At 36.6% G+C, this 22,114-nt stretch overlaps 2 protein-coding genes across 4 annotated transcripts; one reads left to right on the top strand and one right to left on the bottom strand.

Moving 5' to 3' along the window:
* Positions 1-477: 477 nt before the first annotated feature.
* tdp2a (tyrosyl-DNA phosphodiesterase 2a) lies at positions 478-4,666 on the bottom strand. Of its 3 annotated transcripts, none has more exons than XM_081389396.1 (7): positions 4,369-4,666; positions 3,852-3,985; positions 2,947-3,600; positions 2,206-2,297; positions 2,010-2,128; positions 1,691-1,861; positions 478-1,588 (listed from the first exon to the last, which is right to left on the bottom strand). In XM_081389396.1, exons 2-7 carry the CDS (start codon positions 3,857-3,859, stop codon positions 1,298-1,300), a joined length of 1,335 nt encoding a protein of 444 aa, XP_081245522.1. In that variant the 5' UTR covers positions 3,860-3,985; positions 4,369-4,666; the 3' UTR covers positions 478-1,297. The 3 variants fall into 3 exon arrangements, with proteins under 3 accessions (XP_081245522.1, XP_081245523.1, XP_081245524.1); XM_081389397.1 differs by having other exon boundaries at positions 484-1,588; positions 4,422-4,457; XM_081389398.1 differs by having other exon boundaries at positions 484-1,588; positions 3,852-3,907; positions 4,369-4,447.
* Positions 4,667-6,133: 1,467 nt separating this feature from the next.
* kiaa0319 (KIAA0319) lies at positions 6,134-21,694 on the top strand (the record flags this gene model as incomplete). The annotated part of the gene is made up of 20 exons (XM_081388050.1): positions 6,134-6,182; positions 6,664-7,373; positions 8,207-8,363; positions 8,482-8,580; positions 8,656-8,753; positions 8,858-8,945; positions 9,048-9,143; positions 9,232-9,364; positions 9,694-9,922; positions 15,203-15,326; positions 15,415-15,544; positions 16,782-16,930; positions 17,963-18,114; positions 18,211-18,349; positions 19,524-19,683; positions 19,821-19,957; positions 20,086-20,208; positions 20,599-20,689; positions 21,194-21,285; positions 21,484-21,694. The coding sequence occupies 20 exons, from the start codon at positions 6,134-6,136 to the stop codon at positions 21,654-21,656; spliced, it is 3,129 nt and encodes a 1,042-aa protein (XP_081244176.1). The 3' UTR covers positions 21,657-21,694.
* Positions 21,695-22,114: the final 420 nt, after the last annotated feature.

Below are 22,114 nucleotides of genomic sequence, written 5' to 3'. Positions count from 1 at the left end.
ACTGATGTAAGTTTTCAATTATGTGACAAGTAATGCTGCAGAATCTCTCTTAGACTCTCTAGATAATAACAATGAGTGTTTAAGACAAACACAAGTACAAAATAAATGTAGGAAACAGAAGCAGTGTAGAAGATTTGTGGCACATTACAGTAAATTCCTAAGCTGTCCATGATGAGGACTGTCCTGGTAAATAGCTCTTTGTTAATCCAATTCCTGACTCCATGCCAATGACAAAAAATAATTCTTGTTGTCAGCCTGCCACCTCTCTCTAACTGTATTGGCACATTTCAATTCTGTTTAGTTTAGGAGAGAGAATGTGCTGCAAATCATTTCTCTAAGTGAAAACAGGGCCATGTTTGCCAGTTCCTCACCAAAAGAATATATTCCTATCCATCCATTTAAATATAACTACTCATGGTCATCCAAAAGATTTAGTCCGGACTTTCAACATATGCATATTGAATCAAAACGCATACACATAGTCCACATTTTATTTTGTACTGCTGTGTGCTTCCTATTCATGATGCTTAATTATAATGAACTAAAATTAGTTAGCATTCTTAAATCTGCAATCTTAAATGGAATCTAAAAACATTAACATAAAACCATTAGAAGTATTCATATATGCTATGTAGTAACATTACTTACTCTGTTCCAAACCCAGAATATAATAAATTATATATTTTTTAATGTTTTTTTTATATTGGTCTGGTTGATGTTCATCATAGGCTGTCCTATGAGCTCCCTCTAGTGGAAAAATAAAGGGGACAACTATGTTCGTAGGACATAATAAAGTCAAGATGAAGTTGTCATATTTGTTTTTAATGTTACACAATGTAATGTTTTACATTTTTATTTAAAATATTTGTTGTCCAAAACAATGGTTTGATTTTGTTTCATCACTGTTTTAAGGTTTAAATTTGGTTTAAAACCCAATAATAGGTTGTTTATTGGCAGGTTCCATTGTGATATGTTGTCACAAATGGCCAGTGTGAGTTCCATGAACTATATTATATTTTTGTCCTGTGCAATAACTGGAAAATTTTGAGGAGGCTTTTTTTTTTGTAGCCAAGATGTACGACATGTGGTTACATAGAAACTGAGAAATATTCACTGAATCACTGGAGTAAAAAGTGTGACAACTAGCCTTGTTCCCCCTTATAGGTATAGTTGGTGTATAAGTTAATCTACCAGAAGTTTATGATTGTCAAGTTTATCAATAATGATTTGTTTAAAAAGCGTATGACCCATTTAGCTTTATATTCATGCGCAGGCCATAAAAAAGAATAGTAACACACTACTCTTCTGATGCCTCAAAAGTGAAAGTACAAAGAATGCCCCAGTGATCGCTGATGAAATAGTCGCACTTCAGCTTTTTCAGACCAATCAGGGTCATGCTTTCCGGCCGTAGCTGGGCACCCTCTGCGGCTGGTCTGAGGAAAATTCGATCAAATCGCAGGCGTATAGAATTAGGGATTTCATTGTTATCATTGATGGATGTGTCCCAGGTGTATCTGCTTTCCTCTGGTTTCCCTAGCATCTCCCACACATCAGAGATACTGTCCGGCAGCCCCTTGAGCTTATTCACCTGTCATAACAAACACAGACAAACAAATTCACACGTCACATTTTGACAGAGTAAAATGTGGGTTTTGATTTAGAGCAAACATATGTTTGTATCACACACAACCTCCCAATCCCTGAGGTTAGTATCTCCTCCAAATATAACTGAGTGGTCCTCTGGAGCCTCTTTCATCCATTTCCAGACTCTCCGCAGCTGATTCAGGCGTTCTTGAGAACCTGTCTTGCAGCTCTCCAGATGAGATGTCATAATGCACAGCGGATGGCCTAAAAAGCTCACCTAAACAAACATGCGAACACAAAACGGGACGCTGAATGTTTTGAATGGTCTAAATTTACATTATGACTTTTATTATTATAAATATGGTCAACGGGGTCAGGCATATCGAAACAATAACTATCTAATGGCTAGCAAAAATTGGACCTACATTTGCAACTAGCAGGTTCCTGTCCATCTCTGTGGTTGGGTACTTCACAATGCTGCTCTGGACGAATTGTACTCTTTCCTTTCTGAGCAAAATGCCAGTGAAATAGCCCTCTTCACTGGCTGAAACACAAAATCATCTAATATTCATACCAGAAATAGTATTTATTTATTGAGCTTGTATGCAACCATTAACATACCTTGCAGAAACTGATAATCTGTCATAATGTTCTGTAAAATCTCCAAAGAAGGAGGGATCAGCTCTTGTAACAGTACAACATCTGCACGGTACCTGCATTAAAATCATAATTTAGTGATCAAATCACTAAAAGTCTTTTTGTAAGTGGTTTTGTAATACATTAGATCTTTTTTTAGTTAATTAAGACTGCTAAATGCTATATGATATGTGCAATGCTATTAATGTTAAAAACATTTTTTAGATTAATATGCAAAGAAAATTTGCAGTAAGAAAAAAATACAGTCAATAACTTATTTGTAGATTCAAAAGATTGATCTGTTTCTTTGAGCATCTCTAATAGTATGTAACATCAGCTCAACAAATGGTTTGAGTTTATGGCAGGACCATCCGTTTAACCTATGACAGACAGGAGAGTGTTCATGGAAACTGATTGTTGGAAAACAATCATATTTTTTCAAAATTCTGCTTAGTGCCACCAGTAGAGCAGAAATGACACACTTTACCTTTAAATGTGAATGATTTTCATTAAACAACCTCAGAAACACTACTGTGCAACTGTAAACTCTCTAAACCTGATCATTTAAAAATTTGATTCACTATTTAATCATATTAATTATAAATCTATAACCTTATTAATAACCTTATAAATCTGTGCAAGAGAAATCTATTCATATTAATGTTTGGTCTGAAGATGTATGCATACTGAAAATATAAAAAAATTACAATTGTGAGTAACACTTACTTTCCTAAGAGTGACAGCAGACCTTTAACCCGGTCAAAGACATTATCCAAATCCAGACCATCTATGTTCCAGGTTATGACTGTCAGATAGCTGTTTCTGGAGCTGGATTGGGGTTTCTGCTGATCAGCTGACTGATCTGTGAATGAATTCCCCCAGTATGCCTGTTTTAACGGAAAACTGGACTGTTTTGTCTGGGTGGACTTGGATTCTGTTGATGGTGCGTGTTCACCCTGGATCGGAGGGGTTTGTGTTGACTGCGTTTGGACAGATTGGAGTTGGGGTGACTCCGTCTGAGTTGACTGGTCACAGGTAGACCGAGCTGATGTTTTCTGTGCACTTTGGGCTTTTTGTCGATGAGAGGAGAGTGCAGGAGAAGTTTCAGGTGAAATAGAAGGATTTCTTGTTTTGCAAGTATTCTTTTCTTGCTTTGATCCTGCAGACGTTTTTTCATGGCGCTCAGGCGGGTGTTGTGAGGGTGGCGACAGCTCTCCAACAGTGACATGAGTACAATCACCACCTGTTTTCGTTTGGCATGCAGCACTGCGTCTCTTTTTATGCTTTTTATTCTTCCCAGTTTTCCCCTCAACTTTGGTGTCCACAAGACAAGGAGCACTGTCATTACAGCCCACACGGGGCTCTCCTGAGCAGGTATCACTATATCAGAATAAAATACAGAATATCAAAAATTCAATTGTGTTGCGAGCTTATACATATTAATCCATTAAAAATAAAACAGCAGCATCTATCAAGACTTAAGCAGCTTGACATTTTTAAATTAGATAATCTAACTAAAAATTAAACAGTCTAACCAAAGCAAACAGTTTTGTATACAATATGACATTGATTAACTACAGAAAATACAAATGCTTTCAATGTTTCTTAATAATACTGAATTGTGTACCTACCCATCCATTTTAACAGGGAGGATATTTGTACTTCTTGGAGCTTTCAGATTCTATTTCTGTTCAGGGTTTGGTATTGACAGTGTCAATATGCAGTCAAGTTAAACCAGACATGAACAAGTTTATTCAGCCTATGCCTATGAAAAACATGGTTAGCTCATTAGTCACTATGCAATGTGTCCAAAATGCCAACAATATGAATATTAGGCAACAGGTAAGACCCATAGGTAGCTAAGTTATCACTGGGTATGTGATTTATAATTTTGTAGGCTATAGCATACATCTAAAATTGAACTGTTATGTGTACGTGCTACTCCTTTATATAACCTATATTAACCTGTATTAGGCTATATAACCTTTGGAGAGAGGCTACCATAGCCTATATTAAATAAACACGGAATAGTATACTGTAAAATAGTGTCGTAAGTACGATAAATAGTCAGGCCTTTAACTTAAACTTTAACAGCTGCGAGATTTAAGTCCCAATTACGAGATAGCATAACATAAATGTCGTACTTACAGACAACAGCAGTTATTGTCTCCCAAGTCTAGAGTAAAGCATCACTCTCTTGCCTTTTTATTGTGCAGCAGTTAGTTTCGATTTCCCACACGATACGTCAGAGTGAGGTTGGTCTATGAAAAACTGAGCGGCAATATATATACAAATTCAAATCTCAGAAGGTTTTTCTCGTACTTTATGGTATAAATATTTAAATACTTACAGTAAGATAATTACAATAAATTAAAACCGCAGGGAAGCGTTAAAATACGCTGATTTCACGCAGCCGTTATTTTGAAATCGAAAGCGAGGCTCCGGTGGGAAGAAAACCGGAAGTGTCGCCTTTAATCATAGGAGAGTCGTGAATGCGATGGCGTATTGTCGTGTTTAATGATGTTTTGTCAATTCTAAAACTGTACATACATTTCTTTCATACTTTAGACTATATACAGTGAAATTCATTTATAAATAAAATATTTTTTTTATATTATTCAGAAAGTAAAAAAAGAAGCAGGAATGAACTATATAAATATCCTATATTGGATATTAACATCCAAAAGTGTAAATCGCGGCAGCAGCTTTAGGTTGGTAGTCCAAAGCCATTGTTGTTTATCTTTACTTCCGGGGTTTTTCCCACCGGAGCCTCACTTTCGATTTCAAAATGGCGGCTGCGTGAAATCAGCGCATGAGACGAGTATTATTTCAGGAGACGAACCCGGCTGCTAAACCCCGCCCCTTTTTAGCTCTCTGTTCCAAGCGGCTCTCTGTTGTTTTCTCTAACCGCATGTTTTGGAGTGTGGTCAACATAATACTAATATATTATAATTAATAATGATAATATAATTACTTATTTTTTAAATAATTCAATAATATAATGGTTGTTGTTATTTCTGTGACCACGTTTTGAGGTGTGGTCGACATAATATTAATATAGTATAATTATTAATGCTAATAAAATAACGTATTTATATATATATATATATATATATATAAAAAATACTTAAATAATATAATAATAAAAAAATAAAAAAATAGAAAAAACGTAAAAGAAACTTTCTACTTGGCATCAAGGGATGTGATGATGTGGTGTGGTGGTGTGTTTCTGCAACATCACAGAGATCACGTCACGTGTCTCCCTCCGCCCTGCTGCTCGTCTCTGTTTGCTCTCTGCTGACACTCCCTCTCGCAGACATACACCTCAACATCTCTCTAGCAATATCATAATCAGACCTTCATCTCAGCATCACTGCCACAATAGCAGGTCTTCATCCCAGCATTACTCCAGTATCCAGCGCAGGTTCGCTATGGAGCAGCAGTACGGAAGCTGATTCTCGATGCCATGGAAACAGATGCTTGAATAAGAGCGTCACATCCCACGGGTACAGATACAACTCACAATAGCAGCGCACATTTTTGCTGTTGACTTTCTATTTAGTCCCATTGTTTTTAGTGGTTTGCTTGTTTTATGTAACAAATTGTGTTAATTTTGGTAAATAATAAAATGTAACATCGCGGATAATAGTGTCACATGACATTTCTCCAGAGGTATCTAAGCCCTCAGGGCCGGTTGCTGTGAGGGATAGAAGTCAAATAAAAAAGACCATGCAACAAATGGCAGCTAGCTTTAAATTGCTTTAAATTACCATGAATGAATTAATGCTGATATAATGTTACTTTTGATCTGTCTGTTTGTGATAGCCTTGCGTGTTTTGTCTCCTCTTTATAGAAAGTTTGAAGAGGTAATGACGGTCAAGATCCATTGCTGTGAAAAGGCGGCAGTGTCATCATGAACGTCTCACCAGTTCTCTCACTTGTGCTACTCTTCTGTATCAGAGGCAAGTATATTTCTGCATTACATGCATCACCACCAAGGCAAATCTGTACCATATGAATGTGTATATTTTTAATGGAACAATGTATTGAAGCTTTAGACAAAATTTTATTTGTTTAATTTTTTTTGTATCATATTTGATACTTCAGGCTTCTATGACTTATATAGTATGATAAAGTGAGAGTATGGAGCTCACAGTCAAGGTGAATGATAAAAAAAAAAGTAAATGCAAATTAAGTAAGCTGCCATTTAAACATGACTTGAGGACATGAAAGACACTGAGAGAAAATCTAGGTGATAAATGCACATAATCTTTTCCATAAACGTATATTTGAACTTCCTTCTTGTTCTTTCAGATTTTTTTTGGAGATGCTGCAATACTCTGTAGAGGCTTGGTTGTGTAATGTCTTTTTGGACTACTGAATCAAAAATGACAAACCCTAACATTTATTTCATTAGGCATTTGTTGTGTGTTTCTGATGCAGTATCGGGACAGTGCTGGCAGGCTGCAACCTACACGGAGAGCGTGGTGTCTCCGGATCTGAGGAGCAGCAGTATTTTACGGGTTCCGGATGTATCGTCTATGGCCCAGTGTGTGGGGGCCTGCTGTGGTCTCCTGGGCTGTGACCTGGCCTGGTTTTTTGAGCACCGCTGCTATGTGCTCAGTTGTCAGCGAAAAGAAAATTGCCAGCCGAAGCAAAGACCTGGTACTGACTCTCTCCTGGCCTTTTTGCAACGTGGGCCCCCGCAGACACTGGTTCTCCAATCCTTGGTCCGAGGAGAGTCTTTCCCAAACCACTGGCAGCCTCTGCCCAGGCACAGGGGCTCTGAGGACCATATGAAGGACCTTGCCTTGTTGGAAGGCATTCAAGATTTGGACAACACTGATGCTGAGTATGCTGAGAGCTTTAAAAGTTTGGATGAAGAAAAAAGAGCTGAAGACAGGGAAGGCACAACTGTAGAACAAGAAGAAAGCCCTGGGCTATATGCTTGGCCACTTGTTCAAGGAAAAGAAGAATTCAACCAATCAGAAACGGAGAGAGTTGGTGAAAGATCGATGACAGTGCAGGGCTCTCTTGAAAGTAGCTCCTTTCCCCCAGGTCACTTCCCAGAAATGAGAAATGAAAGCAGATCATCTCTTATTGAAGCAGAATCCGATGTTACTCCCCAAACAAACACTGTACTTAACATAACGGTGAGTGTTGGTTACAGATTAATGTATATAATTTCCAGACACCCTAAAGACATTGGAAACAGACAGGTATATAAATATTATATAGACTACTGTTCAATAGTTTTGGGTCTATTTTTGAAAGACATACTTTCATTAACTTTTAAAGGGGGGGACGGGGGGGGGTGGTTGTATCATGGTTTCCACAAAAATATTGGCACAAAAATATATATAAATATATTTCTTGAGCATCAAATCAGCATATTGGAATGATTTCTGAAGGATCATGTGACACTTATAATTTGAGTAATGGCTGCTGGAAATTCAGCTTTGCCATTTTCAGGAATAAATTATAATCAAATAGAAAAAAACTGATTTTAAATTGTAATAGTATTTCAATATATATATCATTTAGAATATTATAATTAAAGATGAAAATAATTTAAATTGAACATACATTTACACATATATATATATCATAAAATTGACAAGGCTGTTGGCAGCAATCAGCAATGAAAGGAACTGGCTTTTCTCTTATACTGTAGATGGTATTAGTTGCCAGTTCATCATCATGACTTGAAATGTCATGATTCTATTTTAATATTGTGGCGTCATTGGGAAACATGGTGTCTCAAATGTACTCTCACTCTGGCCAAGTGCTTAATCAGTCTTTCATGTCTCATCTGCTGTGTCAAATCTTGTGAAATTTGTAAATAACACTTAATCATTATCTGGTTAGAGTCATATCATTCACATTTTATTGCCTTGTTCTGGTGTCCTGTACTAGTCCACAGACTCTGGTTGACATGGGTGACAACAGTAGAGTTTGGAAAACAATGTTACTTTTATCATTAAAGTTTGAAGAAGACCCACACAACATTTCGTCTGCAACTGTTTCACCTGATGTCCTGCAAGACATCAGCACAGAGCCCTCGAGGTTCAGCGCAGTCAGCAGTTTCTTAAGTACTTCACCCAGCACTGAACCCACATCGCAGATGATCACAGAAGAGCCAGGTACTACAGATGTGTTACTGCATTATTTCTAATTATTAGTGGTGCTTACTCATGCAAGCAAGCATCACTATTTTAATTACTCAGATTAACGTTTGTTTCACACACTCTCTTTGTTCAGAAAGAGCCCTGTCTGTGTCCATTAAAGGCCCAGTGGAATTAACACTGCCTCAAAATACAGTTGAACTTAATGCTGCTGTTAATCCAGATGACACTTCAGGTACTGTATGGCCTTCTGCATTCCTGAATCGTAATTAAGCATTTACTATTATGTTGACAGTGGCTTTTTCCTCAGAGGTTCCTTACACATATGAATGGACTTTGGTAACGTCTCCTGATGGACACCACGGGGTGATGGAGGGGCACCACAACAAGTCTGTTAAAATATCAGAAGTGAGACTCAACTCCTGGCCACTTTCCGTATGAGTGCCAAGAGATCATTTAGAAGATAAGACTATGCTCTTTTTCTAAAAACATCTTTGTTTCCTTTATTCCAGCTTTCCATCGGTGTCTATTCTGTCCGAGTGAGTGTGAAAGCACAACAAGCGTATGGAGAAAGTGCTGTGAACTTCACAGTACATCCTGGTATAACTTCACCCCCTTTAGATCATAATTTGATATTATTTGCCAAGCATACTCTTTCTGCATGTGCTTTATATGTGAACAGGCTTACTTTTCATTCTGCAGCAGTGGATATAAATAAGCCTCCTAAAGCCGTCACTCTGCCCAAGAGCCAAGATGTGCTTCTCCAAGAAGGTTCCATCTTCATTATTAATGGCAGTCGTATGTAGCTTGTTTTGTCCATTTCTCTCAGATTTTCTTTAGATCATTCATGAATTTTTAACCAAATGTGCATCCTGATGCTATCCAGAGAGTGTGGATGATGTTGGAGTTGTCAGTTACCTGTGGGAAAAGGTGGACGGCCCTTTTTGGAAACCTGAGGGGCCTGTTGACACACCTGTACTACAGCTACAGAATCTTTCACCAGGAGAATATACCTTCAAGTAAGTTTAACCTGTCATTCTCGACTTGCTCCAAGCAGGATTCGAACCGGGATCTCCGGCGTGGATGTGTGCGCGCTAACAAGGACACTAAATACCACTTTACACACCACAGGTTTACACACACAGCTCTTCCTGGCCTACGTCTGCACATTGCATAAGGACTTAGCTAAGTTTGTACTGTAACAATAGGCCTATGTATTGTGTAATTTTCATTCTTCATCTACGATTTGATGTTGAAATCTTTGGTGGGCGATTCCTCTGGGGCTTTTTTAATTTGGCTTGACCTCATTAACTCAATCCTGACCTGGTTTTTGCTTGTCCTACATTAGGCTTACAGTATCAGATTCTGATGGACTGACTGACTCCAGCACTGCCACTGTAAGGGTCAGCAGCCCAAAAGATGAGCCTCCTCGGGCCAGACCAGGCAGTGACCAGGTCATCACCCTGCCTCTCAACCACCTCACCTTGTCGGGTAACCTCAGCACCGATGACCATGCCATTACCAGTTACCTCTGGAGTCTCCATCCCAGAAGCCTGACCCAGAAAGTCACTATGCAGGTAATTAGATCTTTATTTTACCCAGTGGAAAAATGTGTTGCACTGAAGTGAAGAACACTTACTGGAGTTTGTAGTGATGTCTCAGATGTCTATCCTAAAATTCATAAGAAGAAATAAAAGATAAAAATAAATGAGACAAATAGAAATTGGAAAACAGGGTAAAACTTTAGGTAACACTATTTTACAGTGTCCTTACCATAGTGATAACAGTAAATTATGCATAATTACATGCAACTAACCCTCAACCAAACCCTAATCCTACCCTAACCCTATAGTAAGTACATGTAGTTTGTTAATATTACTCAGTACTTAAATATATTATAATTACACTGTAACAATGACACCTTAAAACAAAGTGTAACTTAACTTTATTTTACAGTCCGGTTCCCCATCTTCATACTATGTACTTATTACAGTAATTACAATAACTGGGTAATAAGTCAAGTCAAGTCAAGTCATCTTCATTTATATAGCGCTTTTAACAATGTAGATTGTTTCAAAGCAGCTTTACAGAGATAAGCGTATAATTTAAGGTAATAGAGATTGTTTTGGCTTTATAGCGGTTCTTTAATAAAGTTATTTTCCAGCTAAGGTTAGTTTTGATTGATTCGCTTCCGTCGCAACGATTATTTGTTATTAAATTAGGAGCCGCCAAGATGACACCATTCTCTCTACACAGACTTTAAATGCAAACCTGTGATAAACGCTGATGGCGTTCACATGCACATTAAAGTAACAACATGTAAATTTTCAACCTTCATAATATATTTCCAAGACCCTTGTGACAGTACATCGACTTACAATAGGTTGAATGAGACGTCTGCCAGAGCCTGACGGGGTCTGTATCGCTTTTACTGGCACTATGTAACTTCGCGGTGCGGGTAGTAACCAGCGCTCAAAAAGAACTACAAAATTCGACTGCTTTACGGCATACGTCACTTCGCCCACTACTTCCTCAAATGTGGCCAACCAGCGCGTTTGTTTTCGTACGTCTGTTTTCGTCATGGCTGAAGCAGCAGCGAAACGTAAGAAGTCCAAGGTTTTGTCGGAGTAGAGTCGGAAGAGGAAAAGGGAGAGTGATAAACTGAAAGGCAGGACGAGGATCAATATTGGTCGAGCGTTTGCTCGCTGGCGTTAGCTTATGGAGGAGGAGAGTTACCAGACCGATGCTGACTTGGCCGTCATGCTGTTGAACTAGTAAGTAACTGTAAATTGCTTGCATACTATCTTTAGTTTTTCTAATCTGTTGTCTGCCTGGCTACGTTACAGAAACTATCTGGTCCTCCATTTATCTTCATGAATCAGCTAGTAGATGAGCGAATTATCAATCTGGTGGTAGCTAGTAAACACTAACATGGTAGTTTTAGATGGTTAGGATGCTATCGCTATCATTCTCGTTCAGATTTGAGCATTGCAATCGACATGCAAATCGCAAATGTTTGAGTTAAAATGTTTAGTCTACTAAACATGTATAAATTATGAAAGGGGGAAGATTAATAATATTATCATTGCCCATATGAAAAAAACCTGCATGCTTCATACAGTAACCGTAAATCATTTTACGACAGCGGTAATGGACAATTCCGCTTCCAACCTGTAGGGCGACCGCAGAAAAAGTTCCATGTTGTTGCTTTAAGAATTGGTTCTATAGTTATGTGCGTTTGAATAGATGTGCGCAGGTTTCTAATTCTCTACAAACCAAGCCTAAACTACGGTGACGCATTGCTGCCACATACATATTATTTTTTCCCCCAATTATGTCGTAATAACGATATCTTATGTCGTTTTAACGACATCTTTTCTCGTAATAACGAGATCTTATGTCGTTTTAACGACATCTTTTCTCGTAATAACGAGATCTTATGTCGTTAAAACGACATCTTTTTCTCGTAATAACGAGATGTTATGTCATTAAAACGACATCTTTTTTTGCCCTTATAAGGACATGTGTCATGTACAAAATATGCCTTTATCCACATACAATTGAAAGCCTATCGCGCCTTTATCACACATTCAAAAAGCTTAAGCAAATAGTAGCAGCCCCCAATCATGCAAAATTAATCAATGAGGCCCTTTTTAAAAATATATTTTATATAGGCTAAGTTTTTTTTAATATGATATATTATATAGGCCTAATAAGATTTTATTTTTGTTAATAGGCTATATCTTCATTACCTAGAGATATAATTAAACAAAAAGTATTCAAAACACATCTAACAGAACAAAGCCTGAGTTGTTTATTTTTACAACATTGTGTTCTTATTTTGTTTAATTAACGAAATGTCAATCTTCGTCTTTATAAGAAGATACAATAAAATACAAAAATCTTCAAGATGTATAACGGATTGTCACCTTATAAACAGTCCTTTTTAATGGAATAATACACCCTTATAATAAAGAAAACGCTTCAGTTATAAAGAATATGAACGCAATGCATTTAATTATACATTAAGCGTTTTCTTTCCCTTTATTATAAAGAAAATAGGTGGCTCTTAACGTGTCTTTCTATGGGAGGGTGGTATTGCGGTGCACAGCGAATATTCAATGCATTCAATGAAAATATTCAATGGTATTCAATGCAAAACAAAAATGAAAAATACAATTAGCCAATAAAATAAACAAATTATTGTGGCATTAATTAGCCCATAAACAATATTTATTTTAAAGTCTAAACGAATTTGTTTAAAGAAAAACACCAGCGTTGGGCGTTTATCTGTAGGCTAAGTGTTTCAGCCGCCCTTTTCAAACTGGCGCAATAAAATGCAACAGAATTTGATTAGTTAAACATGAAGAGGATTATCTGTCTGGCATGACCGCTCGCTCTAACGTTAACCTAGATAAATGTTTGCTATTATGAAGCGCATAATCCAAGTGTTTGTGCGGAGTGTGGAGCGCGCACTATGACATGGATGAAGGCGCCGGTGCCATCACTCGCATTTTCCTATCAACAGTGGAAACAACTTAAAATACTCCATCATTTCTGTTCATACAGAACATAATAATACATCAGTCGCAACTACTTTTATTTGTGTAAACTCACAACAACAAGAAAACGGTGTGCCTTTGTAAAACAAAATAAAACGAACAGGGCGCGCTTTCATGATCTCTGTGAATTGGAGCGCGCCTCAAAAATGAACTGACAAACAGTGTATAGACAAGCCTCACAGACATGAGAAATATAACTATAAAGTTAATAAAAAAAATGTCCACCAACGAAAAAAAAATCCAATCGAAAGCAAATACGGTAGCTACTATCTGATTAAGTAATCCTGTCCGTAATAAAGGCGCATCTAGGCTACATTACAGCGGAGATGTATGGAGATATGTATGCAGGCAGCCTACACTGATTTAGAAAAGACTAGTTAATTAATAAACAATTAAAATGCTTCGTTTTATTTTTTTTTTCAGATACATTTATTATATCATTAGCCTACTTTTGCTGGTGCTTTGCGGCAAGTTTTATGCATGCGCTTGAGCGCGGAATATAGGCTATAGCCTACATGCACCCAGGATTGAATATAAACGTGCGATTAGTCCTAATTGCTTAAATTAATGACTAGAAAAATCCTTTAGTCTATGGCAACTCTAATCAATAGCCTACATTTAATATTTGACATTATTTCATTAGTAAGTATCCAGCTCGTCACATTTAATTAGCTGAGTTAGCATAATTAATGAACTAATAAAATAATAAAATAAAATTTAAATTAAGATACTAACCATATATTTCTATATAGCATTGCTTATTCCACCACACAAAGGACTGTTTATAAGGTGACAATCCGTTATATATGTGAAGATTGTAGGCTGTATCTTGAAGATTTTTGTATTGTATTGTATCTTCTGTTATAAAGGCGAAGATTGACATTTCGTTAATTAAGCAAAATAAGAACACAATGTTGTAAAATTTTCTTTTAGATGTGTTTTGACTACTTTTTGTTTAATTATATCTCTAGGTAATGAATGAAGATATATATAGCCTATTAACAAAAATAAATCTTATATATAATATATTATATTAAAAAAAAAAACTTACAGGCCTATTTAAAATATATTTTCAAAAAGAGCCTCATTGATTAATTTTGCATGATTGGGGGCTACTACTATTTGCTTAAGCTTTTTGAACGTGTGATAAATGCGCGATAGGCTGTCAATTTTATGTGGATAAAGGCATATTTTGTACATGACACATGTCCTTATAAGGGCAAAAAATGATGTCGTTTTAACGACATAACATCTCGTTATTACGAGAAAAAGTTGTCGTTTTAACGACATAAGATCTCGTTATTACGAGAAAAAGATGTCGTTAAAACGACATAAGATCTCGTTATTACGAGAAAAGATGTCGTTAAAACGACATAATTGAGGGGAAAAAATAATATGTATGTGGCAGCAATGCGTCACCGTACTAAACAAAGTACTGGTCTTTCCTTATAAATTTTGATACAGAATTTTATTTTATTTTATCACTTCAGGGTAGGTAAGCGAAATAATAACTAGGTACTAACCCTGAACCTAAACCTAAACCCATGTAGTTACCTTATATTACCCAGTATTTTCTCAGTTAAGTACATGTAATGTAAAATAAAGATCAATAGAAAACACAAGTAAATGAGACAATTGCTGTGAGAGTAAAGAACTGTAAAACTTAATGTCAACTATAATATGTTCAGAAGAGATTGTTGTCAAATACTGGATATGAATCATTACATTTTTCATTTTATATGATTCAATGGTTCATATTATAAATGATAACATGATGCATGCAGTTTCTTCTGAAAATCAAAAAGAATCAGGAAAATAAAGCCCAAGTCTTAATTTTCTCTCCATTTAACCTCATTGCTACCTCTGAGAAACAATTGATTTGGTCAGTGGGATTTGGTCAGTTGATCAGTGGCTCTGTAGGTAGCGCTGTCGCCTCACAGCAAGAAGGTCCCGGTTCGAGTCCCAGCTGAGTTAGAAGTCTTTTCTATGTGGAGTTTACATGTTCTCCTTGTGTCTGCAGAGGTTTCCTTTGGATGCTCACAATCCAAAAACATGCAGTATTGGTGATTTGGAGATGCTAAATTGTCCGTGTGTGTGTGTGAGTCCCAAGTCGTGTAATGGGGAGGGTTAGTGAAAGAACTGGCAACCTACCCCGGAAAAATCATTGTCAAGAAAATGAATGGACAGTATCTTGTGAATGGCAAGAGATGGCCATAGATTTACCAAGAGTTTGATATGACTGAAATGGTAATAGATAGATAGCAGTTGAAGTTTTCATATGCTATGTGTTTTCAGGATGTGAGATCACCTTTCCTGCAGCTCTCTGATCTCCAGGAGGGTCGGTACACATTTCAACTGACAGTCACTGACTCCAGAGGTCAACAGGATTCAGACACCATCTCAGTCACTGTGCTACCTGGTAAAACAAACCCACCACACCAATCAGATTCAGTGTGTATAAAGAAAATCTATACATTCTCTATAATTGAAATTTTGTTGTGTGGTAGCAAACAAAGCACCAGTCGCTATAACAGGGCCAGACAGGCAACTCTTCCTCCCAGTCGACAGCATCACGTTGAATGGCAGCGACAGCACCGATGATCAGGCCATCAGCAGCTACCAATGGGACATGATCAGGTACCAGTATCATTCTTTTAACGTTGCTTCTTTACATTGAACTGGATGAACTGGTTCATGAACCAAATTATTTCTTTGTAAATACATTTAAATGTAACACTTTATTTTAAGGTGAAGTAGTTGCACGTTACTACATGTACTTACATAGTAATTAGTAAATTATGTTTAATTACAAGTAACCCTAAACCAAACCCTAACCCTAACTGTTACTCTGTAGTAAGTACATGTAGTTAATTAATATTACTCAGTACTTATTTGAGTATGTACAATGTAACTACGTCACCTTAAAATCATTTAAACTATATCATATATAAATATTACCTTCACCTACTTATTTACTGTTCAAAAGTTTGGGCTCTGTAACAGTTTTTTATGTTTTTGAATCTCTCTTATGTGCACCAAGGCTGCATTTATTTAATTTAACGAATTAATTTAATAAAAAATAAATAAAAAGAGTAATATTGTGAAATATTGTAATAATTTTAAATAACTGTTTTCTATTTTAATACATTTTAAAATATAATTTATTCCTGTAATGGCAAAGCTGAATTTCCAGCATCATTACTCCAGTCTTCAGTGTCACATGATCCTTCAGAAATCATTCTAATATGCTGATTTGCTGCTCAAGAAACATTTCTTATTATTAGTAATGTTGAAAACAGTAAGTTTTTGTGGAAACCGTGACACATTTTTTCAGGATCCTTTGATGAATTGAAAGTTCAAAAGAACAGCATTTATTTGACATAGAAATGTTCTGCAATAATATAAATCCTATTTACTGTCAGTTGAATGCATCATTGCTGAATAAAAGTATTAATTTCTTTAAAAAAAAATTGTATTAACCCCAAACCTTTGAACCGTACTGTACATAGGCATTTTATTAAAATATATTTAAAAAAATAAATTTAAAGCACAAAATGTCACGGGACATCTGGGAAGCATCGAAATGTTAAAGAACCATTAAATCATATTTATTAAACCAGTTCATTGAAACAAACTATTCGAAAAAATGTATTCATGAAAATAAGCCAGACATCTCAACTCCTAAAGTAACTGGACAAATGTGTCATATTGTCTTTAAGAATGCTTCAGTAGAATCTGCTCTTGCTTAACCCTGTCTCATATTTCAAAACACATTTCTACATTTTCAATCACCCTCAGTGTTGCATGAATAGTAAAGGATTTTGGTGAAAATTGTATTGATGTGCCATCACCACTCTCCTATGTAACGGTGAAGTGGCCCTCCAGGCTTGAAGATAAAAGATGCCAGTAAAGCAGTTGCCATAGCAACTGGCCTGAGATCTGGGAATTACAAGATCAAACTGACTGTGACAGATCAGCAGGGAGAAACAGACAGCGCAGTCCTGACCGTTAGCATTAAAGAAGGTGAGCAGAATTATGTAAATGGATAAATATAAGTAACACATAATATGCATTTCTATAATTTAAACACTGACATTTAAAATGCATGAATTTCATTGCATTACACAAAATAGAAAACCAATTGGAATTTATTTTAACGTATAGGAGCTCTTCGCATGGTGGTCAAAAATGAACGATTTATTATTTTTTTAATTTCCATGAAATGAATGTACTATATTTTAGTTCTATGTTTTTTATTTAACATTTTGTGTTTTAAGGGGATTTTATGGTACTAAATTATATTTATGTGGTAGTTGTAATCCATTTATACACTTTTTGAGCATAGTCCTAAAAATGAAATATCCATCCAGCTTAAACTGTCATAAATCTTGAATGCTTTGGAGCACAGGCTTAAGTTTGGTTTAATGAATGACGTCACTCTTGACAGATTATTGCTGAAGTGAAAAAAAGTTTTAAAAAGTTATAGAATTTTTACGTTTATTATGAAAAATGCACAAAAGTACTATTTCATTTTTTAAATATGAAATATATATTTTCCAAAACATGTTTTACTTTAAAACTGCTAGAAAATTAAAGCCATAAATCTAAACAAGATGTGTTCCAAATTTAAGGTTGATATCTCAAAAAATGAGTTTTCAGTAAGATTTAGTTTGGGCGCACTACCAAACGTTTTCACTAGATGAAATTCGTTGCCCATTTATTTCATTTTTGACTGCGAGGAGTACAAGTGTGACTATTTTTTCAGGACCATTTAACCTTTTTGAATAATGTAAATTATTATTATTTTTTGTTCACATAGCAAGTACCAAAACCTTTTCCAAGTTTCGTACCATTCCGATGAAGTAAAAAAATTGTACAAAAAAAAAAAAAAAACCGAGACCACGAGAGAGTTAAAGAAAGACATCACAAGAACACCTTGCAAGTGAAATATTTCATAAAAAGGGTTGTCTGACTTTAAATGACAATACAATAGATATTCTGACAAAAAGCGTTTTAGGACGTTTCAAGCAATTCAGTGTGTTGTTGAATTCACAGCCAAAAGCCTTCCACTAGTGGCCCATGCCAGCGGCAGCCACACCCTCACTCTGCCCAACAACTCTCTGGTGCTCAGGGGCTCGGTGTCCAACAGCGGAACAGCAAACGTGTCCTTTCTCTGGGTCCGAGATGAACAGAGTCCTGCTGCCGGGGTGAGTGAGTTATTTGTACACCATTTGCTGTGGCTCAGTGTTTTACCTGATGATCTCTCTCTCTCTCTCTCTTGTTTTCATATCTTTCGAGAGTAGGATGTTTTATATGGCTCAGATCATGAGGCCTTCCTTTACCTCGCCAATCTGGTAGAAGGAACGTACCTATTCCAACTCCGGGTCACTGATGCCCAGGGCCGCTCGAACATGGCTACGGCCACTGTGGAAGTGCGCCCTGGTAAGATATTTCTCATTCATTGTAGAAAACAGTTGCTAGATATTTAAAATGCATCATTTATTTGGCATGTCGTATAGGCTGAGAATACACTGCTGTTCAAAAGTTTCGGGTCGGTAAGATTTTTTAAAAACTTTCAAAAAAGAAGCTTCTTTTGCATGTATCTGATTAAAAATACAGTAAAAACCGTTATATTCAATAGGAATTTTTATTTTTTACAAATGAAAATAATTATTATACATTTTTTCAAGCTTGACCTGGACCTAGTCCAGTTTCACCTCTGTGGATCTAATGGGTGGAGGCATCGAGTTATTATGGGTAGGATTAGGGTGTGTTTGAAGCTTCTAGCTCCACCCATTACACCCAAATGACATCAAGAGAGGGGGAGCTGGACTTCATGCTCCACCCATGGTTTTGCAGTGAGCAGCCTCTCTTTTTTTCAGGATTCTTTGATGAATATAAAGTTCAAAAGAACAGCATATTTTGTAACATTGTAAATGTCTTTATTGTGACTTTTGATCAATTTAATGCATTCTTGCTGAATAAAAGAATTCATTTCTTTCAAAAAATTCAATTTTACAAATGAACCTACAAACTTTTGAATGGTAGTCAGAAATAACATTAGAATGATGTTATCCTTAAACAAACCTTATCAGAATATTTCTACCTTCATGTAAACATTTAAAGGGATAGTTTACCCAATGAAAACTCTGTCAATAATTATTCACCTTCATGTCGTTCCAAACCCATAAGAGTTTCGTTCGTCTTCAGAACACAAATAAACATCTTTTTCATTAAATCTGAGAGCTTTCTGTCCCTCCATTGACAGCTACGCAACTACCACTTTGACGCTTTAAAAAGTTCATAAAGAGATTGTAGAACTAATCCATGAGACTCGATCGCTTTATATGATGAACAGATTGAATTTAGGCTTTTATTCACATATAAACATTGATCAGCGCACATAAACAGAAGCTCAACCGAACCTGCCTGACACGCGAGAACAAACCTCTTGTGGAAGCTCAGACTGCTGCTTAACACACGAGAATGAACCTCATTGGTTCTCGCACATCAAGCGAACATGCTTCCACTTTCCACAACTGATGTGTGAGTTAATGAATGTTTATGTGAATAAAAGCCTAAACTTTTGTTTGAAGCCATTGATATGTGTGTGCAGATCCACGTGAGCGAGAGGAGGTGGAGCTTGAGCTGCAGGTGTGTGTGGCTCAGGTCAGCCAGCTGCAGAAGGACACTGTAGTGAGACAGCTGGCCGCCCTACTGCACGTTCTGGACTCAGACATCGCACTGAAGGGCCTGCACGGCCAGACAGACATCAGGTACAACACACACATTAACCAAACTAATCTAGGAGAACTCCATTTTGACTTGTTTTGTTCTTAAATGAAGCATAATTATAATTACTAGAAACGAATCCTAGTTTAATTAACGCCTAAACGGGTTTTTTGTGTTTTAGCACAGTATTTAGATTCTCAGTGCAGGGTCCTGATGGTACGATCCCAGGCCCAAAGCTCACTCGTCTGCTGAGAAACCAGCTGTTGCGAGAGAAAACCGACTTCTTGCTCTTTAAGGTCTTAAGAGTGGACACAGTCAGTGAGTGACTTGATTTGTTGTCTTTAAAGACATTTTTCCATTTAATTTCCCTACCAACAAATGGTAAAAGTAATTTATATAATAAATTAAAAAGCTTAATGCAGACTTTCTTGTTTTGAATATTTCAGTGTGTTTGCTGCTGTGTTCTGGACGTGGTCAGTGTGACCCCGTTACAAAGAGCTGTTCCTGTGACCCTCTTTGGATGGAAAACCCCATTCGCCGTTTCCTTGAAGATGGCGAGAGCAATTGCGGTTAGTGTGACCTCTCTATTCTATCTCTAAATAAGGCAAATGTGTAAATGAGACATTTTAAATAAGTTCAGACCTAAGGTGTGGTCATCTGTGAAATTTTGCGTTCAAAATCAATTTATTTCAATAGGAATTTACACAAGCGGGAGTTTCCTTATGTATATTTTGCATTGGGTTAGAGGTTGGGCCTGCAAATTGACAACAGAAAGCTGTTTGGTTGGAAAGTGATTTTTGCTATTGACAATGGACGTTTTATTCCCACAAAATGTCGGTAACGTGACCACACTTTCATTGGTGCTTTCTGCTGTGCTAAATTATATAGAAATGAACAAATCTAGAATGATTGACAGCAGTGGAAAGGCTGAGGGCTGATCTTCTGTCTCCTCCCTGCAGACTGGAGCGTGTTGTATGTCACAATCTCTTGTTTGGTGACAATCATTTTCCTCTTGTCAATCAGCTGGATTTGCGTCTGCTGCTGTAAAAGGTGATAAAGATTCTATTACTGCATGTAAACAAATGGCCTGTTCAAATGTGTGGTATGAGTTATGTCAGTCCTACAAGTCCAGTATTAAAGGGATAGTTCAGCCAACAAAAAAACAAAAACATTTTGCCATTGTTTACTCAACCTCATGTTGTTTCAAACCCATACAACTTCTTTTGTAGAACAAAATTATGTTTTAACTGCTGTTTTCCATCAAAGACAAGTGATTTTTAAACTTCAGGATCAACACAAAAGCATCATAAAAGTGGTCAATTTTGCCACTTTTAAACAAATTTTGTCAAAGCTATTGTCTTCAGATGACTTTGAATATAGTGTACAGGTTGCTCTGTATGGACTGCTTTTATATTTTTGGTGCATATGTACTCATTCACTTTCATTATATTTAGTGGGCATTTTTTGTTCCATGAGAAACAATGACATAATGGTGATTTTGTGTACTTACGGTATGAATATCTTTACTCTATACTTTGTTTTGCGCTGTTTTAGAGGAAGACGCACCAAAGTGAGAAAGAAAACCAAGTATACAATACTGGACAACATGGATGAACAGGAGAGGATGGAACTTCAGCCGAAGTATAGTAAGTTTCAGACCTGATTTCTTGATTAACTTATTTCATGCTGCAATATTGCAGGGAGGAATGAAGACAGACATGCTTGCACTCATTGGAGGCTTGTATTTTTAAGTGGTTTGCACCATTGCTTTTTTTTTAGAGGCAGACCATTAGGTTTGTAATTGTGTTCATTCTGCATTCACTTTTCTTTGTTTGTCATTTTAGATATTAAACACAGGAGCACAGAGCACAACTCGAGTCTGATGATGTCAGAATCAGAGCTGGACAGTGAGCCGGACAACATTTTTAACTATGGGAGAGCCGATAAAGCTCGGAACAGAGCCAATGGAGTGGTCAGAAATGGAGACACTCTCAGCCTTTGTCCTGTGGAGGGTTGAGTCTCACATGGACAAATAGACATTTCTTCATGGTGGATAGTTACAACGCAACGGTATTGTTGAATATTCCACAAATTTAGATAAAGACTGGCTGAATGAATGAACTATTAAATGACTACTGAATGCAGATGGTCTTGCAATGAATAATCATGGTTTGCTAAATGATTCCGTACATGTAGTTAAGTTACCAATAGCATATACAATCTGAATATAAAAAGACGTGCATTTAACTCACACAATCGCAGTTTTCCTCAGTACTGTATGTAATGCTTGTATGTTCAGTGACACAGTGCAAGCAATTGACTGGTTATTTTGGCTATTTATATGATGCTTCAATGATCAATTTTAGGGAGAAGCTGTAAATAACTGATCTATTACAAAAGCAAAATTAAAAAAAGAAAGCAGATATCAATCTTCTTTATGCAAGAACATTTTAACTGTACTGAACTTTTTGAATG

The sequence above is a fragment of the Scardinius erythrophthalmus genome, assembly GCF_964197995.2.
Source record: "Scardinius erythrophthalmus genome assembly, chromosome: 16".
Taxonomy (NCBI): domain Eukaryota; kingdom Metazoa; phylum Chordata; class Actinopteri; order Cypriniformes; family Leuciscidae; genus Scardinius; species Scardinius erythrophthalmus.
The sequence above is the reverse complement of the archived record's forward strand: the minus strand, read 5'-3'. Positions and strand labels throughout refer to the sequence as shown.